The sequence below is a fragment of the Psittacula echo genome (assembly GCF_963264785.1).
Source record: "Psittacula echo genome assembly, chromosome: 9".
In the NCBI taxonomy this organism is placed as follows: Eukaryota; Metazoa; Chordata; class Aves; order Psittaciformes; family Psittacidae; genus Psittacula; species Psittacula echo.
The window spans coordinates 12,246,557-12,259,903 of NC_137745.1; the positions used below are offsets into that span (position 1 = coordinate 12,246,557).

Consider the following 13,347-nt stretch of genomic DNA (forward strand, 5'->3'; position numbering starts at 1 on the left):
GTCCTCAGCATTTCAACTGGCGCAGAAGAGTTGCTTCAAAACAAGCATTTGAAATATTTCCTATAGAAGGCAGGTAAACAGGCAGCTTTTATGAAGTGGAACATAAAAAAAGATCATCATCAACTTTATTTTTTTGGTAACATCATAGAAAAGAGTGATTTGATTTTGGAGGAGATCAGTGGGTGCCTTGCAGGCGCTGATAAGAGCCTCTGTTCTCCCGTAAGATGAGTTCCATGAAGGAAGACAAAAAAGCACTTGGGGCTGCCTTATTGCCTATTTGGAAGCAAAGTTCCAATCCCAGCGAGGTGCTGAGGATGTAGTGTGGCAGGCAGAGCCATCCTGGTGAGGACAAGCAGCTCATGCTTGGTGTGAGGGAGGAAGGAGAAAGCAGTCCAAGCACAGCGTGAGGATCTGTGGCTCCTGTTAGCTGTGTGCTGGCCAGTGGGATTGGTAATGCTTGAGGAAAAGCAGTTGAAATCCAGAAGACAAGCTAAAAGCTTAAGGAGGAATTATAGCTATGTGAATAGGCAAATCAGCCTGTCTTTGGTTGGTGGTGGTCAGAAACACTTGGTAAGATTTAAACATAGTCTCAGTTTGAGAACCCAGGTAGAGACATCAAAATCCAGGATGATATATAAATCAGAGATGAGAGTGAGGAGGAGAGCGGGAAGAGCTTGCGAGGAGAACAAGATCTTGGCTCACGTTCCAGCACATCAACTTTCCGCTTTCCTAATCCACACATGTCCATTTGCAGCTCACTGCTGGCTCAGGTGGGAGTAATTGCAAGCCCTTGTCCCTGGGTGAGAGGCAGTGTGCCTCCTCTGAGAATGCCTGGTTTGCCTTCAAACCCTTGACTTCTCCAGGTATGCATCTCTTCTCATTGCATAGTTAAGTTGAGCCTTCAGAGCAAACCCCACCATGAAAATCCCCACAGCAAAGGCTCATCTGAGAATTTTTGTCTTGAAGCAGGATCGCAATTTCTGTGCAGGAAAGATCAGGGAAAGGGGAAAGATCTAGAAGTCCAAACAGGACTTAGCCACTTGGTAAAGCTGCACAGGCAGTACCTTGTTTCAGGTCCAAGGAAAAATATTTTCCGAGGGGGAATGACAAGATGCTTACCTCTAAAACATGTTTTTCAGTGAAGTAGAAATCCCAGTGAAATTTCTGTTCCAAAAGTCAAATTAGAAAGCTTTCATCTCCAGACTTGTAAACTATTTCTCAAATCAGTGACTCTTAAAAATTATTCAGTAGAACACCAGCTCTTAAACTAGAATTCTGTTAAGCTCTTTATCAAAGGTGGTTTTATTCTAAACTGCACAGCCCACTGTTTAGTCTTGACACAACAGCAAGGACATGGGCAGAAGAACTTAATCTTTGTGTATTTGTGAAAAGGATGACATAAAACCCTGCTTTTAAAAAGTCAGGCATAGGTTTTATGGAGACTGTTTAGAGATGTTAGAGCCATAAATATTAGGAGACAAATCTTGTCAAGTCTTTTGAAGCAAAAAGCTTTAATGCTTTTGTGGGTGCTAGTCATCAGCTAAAGTGCTTTCAGCCTGCTTTCATATACGTGGGCTATGATTTCTTCAAACCAGTGTCCTCTAAAATCTGAGATTGATTGAGATGCACTACAATCCAATCTGCAAGACTGTTTTGTGGGCCAAATTAGCATAGTTTATAGTATACAGTCAATGAGGTCATATTATTCCGTGGGCAATGATGCAAATGACTTCTGTCTCCATCTGGTTGTGTATTTTGTCCAGGATAGGAAAGAATGCTCTGTTGTATGTGGAAAGTTATGGAAATGTGATGAAAACAATTTGGAAGATGGCATACAAGCTATCTCTTGGTAGAAGGTTCTTTATTCAGTCTGAACAAGGAATATTTGGCCAATCCTGGTGAGGTTTTTTTGTCGAACAAGATGTCATTGCCAACCTATTCAGATTCCCCTTGAAGGGAGGTCATGTGATCTTTAATAATAAAAAATAAGTTAAAAAATCCCACTGACTTTGGTTCAAGGACTGAATGTGACCTTAAACATCCCTCTAAATCTTAGAGTGCTGGGATCATCTTAAAATTATAGAAGGGGTATTAGAGGGAAACCCCATTATGATCTGTAAATCTCTTTAAAGTCGTGCCTGAAAATTGACTTTAGGTTCCTTGGCTGTATCTGTGTACCTAAGTGGATTGTGCATTTCACATACATGAAAAGGTAATTACCCCTTTACATAAATCGTTATTTCACTTTCTATTGTATGGGTGCTCTGAAGTTCATTTAATGTATCTAGTAAATGTGGTGTTTTGTCCACTACAGGATACTCAAAATTGCCCGTGAACATTTCTAGTTCTCTAATTTGACAGTTCTTAAATTATGAGATTCATTTGTGACCAGCTGAGTTATCAGATTAATTTGTAATCATTCAAGGCTTTTTTATCCAAAGTACAACCAAGTCTCAAGGGTGAAATACCATACCAAACACCCAGGCTAAAAGAACTCCTTATATGCTGATCCAAGGATTTGTTGATAATCTAGCTGAAGGATTAGTAACCTAATCAAAGAAGTGGTTTTTTTTTTACAGTTACAATGATACCAAGGCTAAAGTGCGTAGTAACTTTACACTTGCAATGATACACACAGGCTAGAACACATGGGTGTCATCCACCCTTTTCCTTTCCTGTGCTCCTCCTGGATGTAAGCTGGGTAAGCTCCCAGGAGGAGGCAGTTACAATCCCTTCCTGCCTCGGAGGTGCTTTGTTAGGAGAGCATGATGAGGCAGGGGGGAGCCCAGGGTGTCTTCCCTCTGGCGGAGACTGACTTGATATTTTTATGCATTTGCTACTACTGCTGTACTACCTGCTTTTTCTTCATTGGTTTCTTTGTTACATCTGAGATTTACCATATGTGTTTTGTATATGTAGTGTTCTTGCTCATGGTTCGCTCTGTTCCAGCCAAACCAACTTTTGCTGAGTCCTGGGTTGTGTTCCTTTGGTGAGGAGGACCTGCAGATTTCTACCTTTAGCCATCTATTTCCATCCTGTGACTGCACCAGCAAGACCTGCAGTTACCTTGTGGTTGTGTTCTTGGGGTCCCGTGTTACAATCACTTGGTTTTCCTTCAAGCATATACATCCTCTACCACTCTGTAGGAATAATGATCCATTTCAAGATACAGATAGACATATAAATATACAGGTATTATGCTTTGGTAGCTACTTGCTATCAACTCAGTAGAGCAGTATCACTGATGTGTTATCAGATTTGCTTTACAAAAGTCTCTAGAGATAGGCTTTAAGTAAAATAGAATCATAGAATCATAAAATATAGGAGCATAAAAGCCACTAACTTTTTTTTTCCCTCTAAGCCTGAATATTAGTCCTGTTTTCTTTTGGAAATGAAAGTTCAGTGATGCATAAAGAAGTGATTGAGGTATGTGTGTTTTTTACAGAATATAGTAGAAGGAGAAATAGTTTCATATCAGTTAAACAAGATTAATATGTAAAAACAGCAGTGACACTGCTTTTCTAATCATTAGGAAAAAATCCTTAAATGTAATGACAAAGGGTTCACTAATGCTGTATGAGTTTTTGACAGTGTGCCATTCAAGGCAATGTACAGCAATGCTTTCTTCTACATGATATAGTCACATAAATTGGCTTTACAAAAGACACGCAGACACCTGTCACCAACAATTTGAATCATTTGCTATTCATGTAATTTTCTATAGTATTTTTGGCTTTGTTTAATAGTTCTAAAATAACCCTTTTGCATAGAGAGCTCTCTCTTAATTTCAGAACCAGCGTAATTACGAAAGCATTTTGGTTTCTAAAAATATGCCACTCATTAAAAAAAATAAAGGCAAACCATGGAAACCCTCCTCCTGCAAACCAAGTCAGGCAAAATAGAGCTTAGCTTTCATTAAAAGTAGAGATCTCTCTGTCAAATCACTGATGACCTGAGACATACAGCCTCCCAAGGGAAGCCTCGTGATTTCGATTTGGCTTCCAGGGCATGGTGGAAACCAGCAGCTGAGTTATTTCCATGTTGCAGCCAACAATGGGAACCAAGGGGGCCTCATGTACATGCACCATAACCACTCTGCTAGAGTAGAGGTCTTAACTACAGAAGAGTCAGTGAAGCTAAATACAAATCAGGGGTATAAATACAAAAAGCAGAGGTCAAATATTGTACTGCCCTCGCCAGTGGGAACTTGCACGACAGTGACCTGATACGATCTTGTTTGCTTGCTCATGTTTCAATGTAATCTGTGAAATATTTCTTTAAAAGAGCAAACTTTGATGTCCAGGACTTATTTAGGGGTCATTTAGAAAAAGGGTTACCAAGTTTCATAAATAAATTACAAACCCGAGCAGGTTCTAATAAAGGATAAAAGGATACAGCTCTTTTATTCTGCTTATAATTGAATCTTCTTTGCTATAAAGACTAATTTTTTTATACGTAAAACTTGGGGAAATGTTTCATTACTCTAGCCAAAGTTGGATAATGGTTACTGTGAAAAGCCATATGTTTTTGATTAAAATTTCCATATGCCATTTACTGAGACAAACTATCCAGTCTTAAGGGGCTTTGGATCATTTCAGCTAGTTTAAGCTTTTATTAAACCACATTTGAGGTTTTGGAAGGAGGTTGTTCAATGCAATACCCTACCCAAACTGCACAGCTAGTAGGGTTGGCAGCTGCTGCTGGCACCTTCTGGGCTTTTGAGCGTTTTTGAGGAATAAGCATCTGTATCAAACTGGCATCACTTAACAGTTCCTGCACAAGTTCTATCACTAAATATTAAGGCAGAGTTTTAACAGAGGCTACAGGAAAATCTATTAATGCAAGAAAAGACATTTAAGTTCATATTAAAGCGTGGGTGTTAGTGTGCATGTGCTAACAGCATATTGCACTCTAGTGCATTTCAGCACCAGATGTCAAGGTTTTGTGCAAATATTAGCTAATTAAGCATCTTTCGAGAGAGACAGTTTAAATGCCCTTCCTTGGAGATGTGCAAACTTTGTCACAGAGAACTTCAGTGACTTACCCGAAGTCATGCAGTCGCTAGTACAGTGGTGTCAGTGGTACAAATTAATGTATTTTTCACAGATTAAATGCATGTAGCTTTATACACATATGGATCTGATAACTTTGATTTAGAATGGATACCGTGGAGGTGAAGACATTTAAGTGGCATCCTTATTCATTAAATAAGGGCTGAATAACTTAATCGTGATAACCTCCCTACATTCTTGTTAAATCTTCCTGTCATACACCTCTTTGCCCTGAAAACATTACTAATTGTGTCCTCATGCGATGCTGGAGTTACTGGAGCTTGTACAATATGTTTCTGTTTTCAATGGAGTCATTGATTTAGTGTTGTATGCTCCCAATAGGCTTTGGCAGGACCTCCAGAATGAGAAAGTGTTAATATTTTCTTCCTCAATGGTTTCTCTTAATCAATTCTTACAATTCCGTTCTAAATAGAGAATGTCCAAGTTAAATAGGACAAAAACTGCTATGCACATGTATTATTTTCCTAACAGTCTTACAAATATCTGATCTTGATTACTTGAAATCACACATTTAAAATAACAGCCTCATCTGAAAGTTATTGGTGCGAGTGACCTAGGATTTCTCATGCAGATGTATGATGCTTTGATTAGGTTAAGTTTACATCCTTGTGTGTGCTATGCTGTGTTGTTTTCTTTTTGATCAACATTATCTTTTTATGGTCATGTACTGCCCAGTGCCACAAATCCCTGAGTTGTTGATCAGATGCACTTTCACCAAAAGCCAGGCCAGGCCCCGGGCTCTGACAAGTGGTTTCTATTCCTTTAAGCAGTCCTCAGTTCTGGTCATGTTTGGTTTATTTCAGGTATAAATATATTTATTGAAATCAAAACTCCTTTCTTTTTTGATCTGTGTAATGATAGATCATTGTAATTGAAGCAATTCACAACCTAAAAGCTTTAATTGAGTCACAAAGATGCCTGCATGCTACAACTTGATGAATTTATCACTTCCAGGCATTGTTTTGCTTTGTCTTGTTCTCTGCCTTCTATTTACCAGTGCTTATTGCATTTCACTATAATGACAAGGTCTTCTATTTCTGTTATGAGGTATTTAGTACACCATGGGGTACTTTAATTATTAATCATTATGTGGTTACTTTCAGATTTCATATATACTGGATTGCCAGGTCCCAAGGAGCAAACCTCTGGGGCTTTCAGGTCTGTTAGTAGGCATCAGGCCTCCATGCATTCACACTGGCTTCCAGACCCCTTCCTCCTTACTAATATTTCATGCATCTGAAGGCTAGGTAGGTGCAGTACCCCCTATCACTGGCCATATTTGCCACCACTTTATCTCTAACTGAACCTGGCTGCTTCAGTGTGTTTAAAGCCTAGTTAGTGTTTGTACGTGTTCTAGAAAGGTGGTCTTGATCTCCAACCATTAAGGATATTGAACCTACTGCTCTCTGTGGTAGTTTATTCCAGCAGCTGATCATCATTATTCGTAGTAAGTTGAATTTCTCATCTCCATTTCCATGACTTCAGCTTCATACCACTGGTTTTGCTATATCCTCCACTGGATTACCAAACGCTTCAACGAATGGCACCGTCTCCTCATGACAGTGCTTCTGCATGTAAACCAGAGATTTCTCACTCCTGTTTGAGAAAGTAGTGACCTGTTTGAGGCTGTCACTGCCTTCCTCACAAATCTGAAATGTAACAAGAAGGAGCAGGAAATAAAAACAGGTAAAATACATCAAAGTGAAAAAAATATGGATAGAGGCCAGCCCTGTAGCAGCACGTGTTGAATACCCATGCTGTGTCATGGACGTCCTCTGCTTGGGCACAGTGGCAGATCCAGCAGCTGGATACCTGCACACCTCGCATTTCTAAGGTCATCTAGTTCTGGTCAGGTGCAATTTCCAGTGGAGAGAGATCTAGTATCAAGGGAAATGGGGAGATATGATAGTCCAGCTTCACACCTTCATCCAAAACAGTAAGTATGCCAAGAAATAATTGAGCTTCCTGGCTTAATAAGTCATTTGGCATTCTTGTGGGTTTGTTGGGATTTTTTCTCATTGGAAAATAAGAACAAAAATTCTCATATATACTATGCCAAGTGCAAGGTCCTACACCTGGGTTGGAGCAATCCCAGGCACAGCTACAGGTTGGGCAGAGAAGAGATTCAGAGCAGCCCTGCAGAGAAGGACTTGGGGGTGTTGGTCGATGAGAAAATGAACATGAGCCGGCTGCAGTGTGCGCTCGCAGCCCAGAAAGCAATCGTATCCTGGGCTGCATCAAGAGGAGCGTGGCCAGCAGGTCGAAGGAGGTGATCCTGCCCCTCTGCTCTGCTCTCGTGAGACCTCACTTGGAGTATTGTGTGCAGTTCTGGTGTCCTCAACATAAAAAGGACATGGAACTGTTGGAACAAGTCCAGAGGAGGGCCACGAGGATGATCAGGGGACTGGAGCACCTCCTGTATGAAGACAGGTTGAGAAAGTTGGGGCTGCTCAGCCTGGAGAAGAGAAGGCTGCGTGGAGACCTCATAGCAACCTTCCAGCATCTGAAGGAGGGCTATAGGGATGCTGGAGAGGGACTCTTCATTGGGGACTGTACAGATAGGACAAGGGGTAACGGGTTAAAATTTAAACGGGGGAAGTTTAGATTGGATATAAGGAAAAATTCTTTACTGAGAGGGTAGTGAGGCACTGGAGTGGGTTGCCCAGGGAGGTTGTGAATGCTCCATCCCTGGTGGTGTTCAAGGCCAGGCTAGACAGAGCCTTGGGTGACATGGTTTAGTGGGAGGTGTTCCTGCCCATGGTAGGGGGGTTGGAACTAGATGATTGATCTTAAGGTCCTTTCCAACCCTAACTATTCTATGATTCTATGATTCATATGTAACTGAGGGTCTTTAGGCTTGGGGGCAAAGCAGAGTGAATCTTAATGTTCTCATCAGGAGAGATGTACAGCCAAACCATTTCTGCTGTATTTGTGAGTCATTCTGCAGTGTTGAATGTTATTTTTTCTTCTTCTTTTGCTTTCCCATTGATTTTTTTAATGTCAAAAGAGTAATTTCTTACGTACTCTCTGGGGAAGGTAGAGAGGCACTAGAAAGCTGTGTTTCCCTTGGAGGAAGATAATAAACATGGGGAAAGAAATGTTAGAGTGCTGCTTCTGTGTTAAAGCATCCTGTGGAGTGGTTTTCAGCAAGTGTGTTATAACTTACGTTCAGCAAGTGGTTTCACCTCCACGGATGGGGAATTCAGTGGTAGGAAATTTCAGTGCAATATTCTGCACCCATTAGAGCAGAGTTCTGTAGGAAAGGCTTTTGTCCACTTTGCACAGCATGTGTAAGCAGAGGGGAACCTCTTGAACACACACATCACTATCTGTATGCTTTGTAATGGTTCAGCAACACTTAATATTGTTCCCAGTTTCTTGGGAAATTGCAAGGTGGTGTTTAAATGAAGTTTCTTGCTAATACAATCTTAATGATACTGTTAATTCAAGTTAGTATTTAGGTATTGCAAAAATAAATCTAAAGTGCGGATTTCAGAATGCATGAGCATAATCAGCCCAATCAGTTTGATGAGATATTTGCCTTTCTTATAATTATCTTAATCTCGTTATTTTACTTGGAGCCGGATTTTAAGTACATGCATGAGGCTTTTCAGAATTGACAGTTGACTTCCAAAGCTTGATAGTTTGCGCTACAAGCGACAGTGATGAATGCTATGTTTTGTTTGCTGCCTCCAATTGGTTTTGACCATTCCTTCATCATTTCCTACTTGTTCACCCAAGCAGACACTTCTTTCCTTGTCATAAATATATAGCTGTTTTGTCAAAAAATAAGGTTATTTCTTCCTTCAAAAAAGAAACCAAAACTAAACAGAGGACTAGATTTGCATTTAAACTATTGAGTGATGCACTTTCTCTCCATACTATTGTAATCAGGAGTTGCTGGCTTGCCAAGCAGGTGGCTGTTTCTTACTATTAATAATGAAAGCCCTTTCCCATTCTCTCCCCTGCAATTAACAGAATTCCCCAGAGCACTGTGTAAGTATGCTTAAACACACAGGCTTAGAGTTCAAGCAGTTTTTCTTTGATCTGTTCCACAGCAGACCTGTGTCTGGCTTTTTTAGGATTCGGGCCTGAAAAGTGAATTCTTTATAATCTCTAAAATGTTTTATGTATGTATATACATATGGCATAACTTAGTAGTTCCATTAACTAAAGGATGAAGTGGATGAAGATATAAACATCTAAACCTATATATGAAGAATCTTCCATTGGATATTATTTTATACGTACCAATACTTCTGCAATTTTCTTTGTAGTGCATATGTATGTTTGTATATACATGTCTAGAAAGCATCTGCTTTGGTCGTTGAGACTTGTTTTACTTTTACTTTACTTTTTTGCCTATTGAAAATAATATTAACGTAAAAAACATTTCCTGATACCATATTTATTCCTTCAAGCATCATTTTGGTTTCATGCTATTATTCCTTGTGCAACTGTTCTCAGTAAGGATGGAATCCAATCTTGTGCCTGTGTGCATTCAAAAGATATTTAAGTGTATCGGACTGACAAGTGGCCAGAGTAATGTAATAGTGGTTCCTGAAAAGTACATTCCACTTTTTTATGGAACTTAGAACAGAAAAATTATATCTCTGTTCTCACTGATAATGGGTTTTCTTCTGTTTTCCTTCTGTGTTTTTATCTAGGCCAAAACATACAGAAGGACAGAGAAAATTACCCTGCTCAAAGTTGCAAACCCAGGCTGTGACTTGAGACTGGGAAACTCCATGCTTTATTGTCTCCTTGTACCTACACAGTGTCTGAACAAACAGCTCACACTGGTCAACCTGCTGTTAAATTGCTAGCCAGGTTAAATTTGGACTGCTTTTAATCACAAGTGTAGCTTTGAACCTCCTGTGTGAACCCATTTTTCCCAAAGGGTTTGATAATGCAACAGCCTTAGCACCCAGTGCAGACAGCATCACTTCACAGAGTCGAACGCCAATGTCTGTCCCTGGGTTGGGCAGAAGATGGGTGGGAGGGAGGCAGGTTTGGACTAGTTTTGTCTTCACAAATAATGCACTGTGGTGCAGCAGGTTGTTTCAGTCCCCACAATATTTACCCACTAAAATGCAAATGAAAAAGCTGAAATAATATAAGAAGATCCTGGGAATGGTGTAACAGATAGCATAAGGGTATGGAAGATCGATCAGTGCTGGAAATCTCACAATGATTACTAGCACTGTAACAAATTGTTATCACTACTTCCACTGTCATTCCCTTTTTGCCTGGATTTTGTCCTGAATTTGGCTTTAGCAGGAAGAGTCCATGAAAAAGGTTTCTAAAATAAAGCACTGACTTCTTCTGATTTTCTAATTTTTAGTTTTTTCTTTTTTAAGTATGCATGCCTGTGTTTCCAGAAAACATTTTCAGGAGGGGATAAAAATCAAGGCTTTTCATCCTTGTAACCTTATAATGATGTCCCTACTCTTCCTGCTGTTAAATATTTATCACGTGTGTGTTTTCCCTGGTTCCCAATTGCACTGACAACAGGTTTGTAATCACTAAACTGTGGCTCAGCTGCACTGAAAGCAAAAAAAAAGTAAAGAAAATTGAAATACAAGGGGCTGTTAAAGATAAAAGGCTACCAAAGTGATTCAGTGTATTAGGGCTCCTGAGCAGCAGCCACTGGTGATCAATACCTGGTGCCACTGCTCAGCTCACAGTCACCTCATCACTTAATAGCAAGTTCCTTGAATTCAGTGTGCCAGGAGAGGAAAGAGGGAGGTACATTTTTGGAGTGCATGGCCTCTGAAGGAGAGGAAAAAGAGAAAGGTGTAAGGAGGACTTTAATTAAAACACTGTGTGGCTAACATAGAGCTGTTACAAGAGACTTCCTTATGGGAAAGGAAGAGTTTCTACACATGGGTTGCAAGGGCATCAGTAACAAGTCTCCTAAAGGGAAACAGACTGGGTTATAACATGATTGTTTAAGGCAGTAATTCTTCATAGATTCATAAAACAAAACTCTTACCAGTGTTACAGGTTGCTGGAGTTTTCTCTAGGTGTGTCTTCTGCCCTAGGTAAATCAGCACCTTTTTCCCCTTACCAGCCATGCAGCCTGTGGAGACATTTACTCATCCTGTTGCTGCTTCTGATGCACATCACCCTCCCACTGCCCTGCATTCCACCCTGGTCCCACCAACCACCCTCCCAACGGTTGTTCACCTTGTTTCTATGTCGCGCAGCAAACTCTAACTAACCCTCTGTACTTCTCATGAAAAGAAACATTAAATTGCCTTTAACCAAGTTCTTTCTCTCTTCACAGATCTTGAGAACTTCAAAACCAGAACAAGAAGCACTGTCTCTGTTCGCCAGGGCCAGGGCATGGTGCTGCTGTGTGGACCACCACCGCATTCTGGAGGTAAAGTGGGTTCCTTCTCTTGTTTCCAGCACTTAACGACCTTAAGCAAGGTTTTCATTCTCAGGATATGTTCTGAGAAGTTTAAAAGGGCAAACCTTAAAAAAAAGGCGGCTATGGCAGTGCCAGCCTGACTGAATGGATCATACAATGAGTTGTACTGACTAAACGCACTGGGAGATCTCCAGCTGGTGTAAATACAGAGAAGTAGACAAATTTTACTGCATTATGGGTATGTACTTAGGAGATGAACTGATTGAAACAGAATCTAAAGCAGTGTGTGCGTATACAGAAGATTAGGCCAAGATCTTGTGCAATTTTCAGAAATTTTTCTGTATGTGGCCTGGGTGTGTCTTCTGCAAAAAGGTTGAAGATTGCTGACAGAGCCACTTTTATGCATCATCTTTTCATTATTATTTGGGATTTTTTTTCAAAAACTCATTGTCACTCTTTTTGCCTCCTGGGTACTTGAGATCCATTAGCAATTGTCCAGGTCTCATAGGATTTATTTCTGGAATGGCAATACATATTCTTCCTACTGTTTTTATGACAGCGATACATTTAAATCCATTATTATTACAGAGACAGGTACTAACTGTAGCTCTAAGCTCATTGAGTGTCCAGAAATACAGACTGTGGAGAAAAGGACATAACCTGTCTTGACAGTTACTGGCATCTCTGCCTCTGAAAGAGATAGATTTCTGACTTTGGTGGAGAAATGGAAAAGCTGTAGTAGCAAACAGGCAAAAAATAAATAATTAATGGCACTAAGGAAACTAGTGTTGTCTCAGTGGCAAAGGCAAAATTTGGTAGGGAACGAATAGATTCAAAGTAGAATTTACACATAGCCAGATATAATAAGTAATAAAGAGAGGCAGTGGGGTAGCCCTGTATGTTAGGGAGTGTTTTAACTGTCTAGAACTTAATGATGGTGACAATAGGGTTGAGTGTTTATGGGTCAAATAAGAGACAAGTGCTTGAGGAACTTCTTTGCTTGCATCTGACCAGCTGGTAAATTTATTCAGCTGGGGCCCCTCTCACCTTTTAGTCCAGAGATTATCATGAGAAATTCAGTGTCTCAGCTTTCTGATGTTCGTTACATGAAAGTTGTTCTTGAATCTGTGATATCAAGTCCACAGAACTAGTCGTTACCACAGTATCTAACATACGAGAGTGGCTCATGTAGAGTTAAATATTCCTTAAAATTGTGTGCCTTCTGGTCTGGGTAGATGGAGCTTGCCTGTCAACCCCTGCAGGTGAATCTCATTGCCATATCTGATGAGGCAACTGCCAAAGCTAGATACTAAAAACCACTGAAGACTGCTTGTGGGTCAGCCACAAACTCGTTTGCAGTCTGCAGTGCTGTGGGTGAAGCATCATTTTTAGCTTCACTTCCATAGTGAAGAAAGGTGAGGAGATTTGGAACAGAAATGCTTTGTGATTCTTAAATCTGAATGCCTTGAACACAAGATTGAAGAGCAGTGTGTGCCCTCATCCTATTGCAAACTGATTGTGCCGCACAAAGGTGGATATTATCAAGGGGCCAAGCTCAGGGAGGGCTGTGTGGCTGGATACTGAGCTGCACTGCTCTGAAGAGCTCAGGAGTTTTTGTGCCCTTTTCCAATCAGAGTTAACCCCATCTGCATAGCCCACTCCTGCGGGCACCAGGGGCCATGCAGTGTTTCCTCCCATTTCTCCCTAGTCAAGTAGGCTACTGTCTCCTAAGAGGGACATACGGACTGCACAGACAATGCAGAGACGAAGCGGAATTGTGAGCATTTGTCTTTGTCTCCTTACCAAAGCTTTCCTATGTGGTTACGGAGAGTTTTCTGTTCTGCTGTAAGAAATCTTTGTCTGGAGATGTGGTGGCTGGTAGTGGTTCATGCAAGCAGG

At 40.6% G+C, this 13,347-nt stretch overlaps 1 protein-coding gene across 1 annotated transcript in view; it reads left to right on the plus strand.

Annotated features, from left to right (window-relative positions):
• LOC308225247 (contactin-4) overlaps nt 1–13,347 on the plus strand; it is a gene marked incomplete at its 5' end in the record, with an annotated part of 165,621 nt that overhangs the window by 49,510 nt on the left and 102,764 nt on the right. Inside the window, one exon of the mRNA XM_080625912.1 lies at nt 11,362–11,457. Coding sequence (XP_080482038.1) covers nt 11,362–11,457 — 96 coding nt within the window. The remainder of the gene's footprint in view (nt 1–11,361; nt 11,458–13,347) is intronic.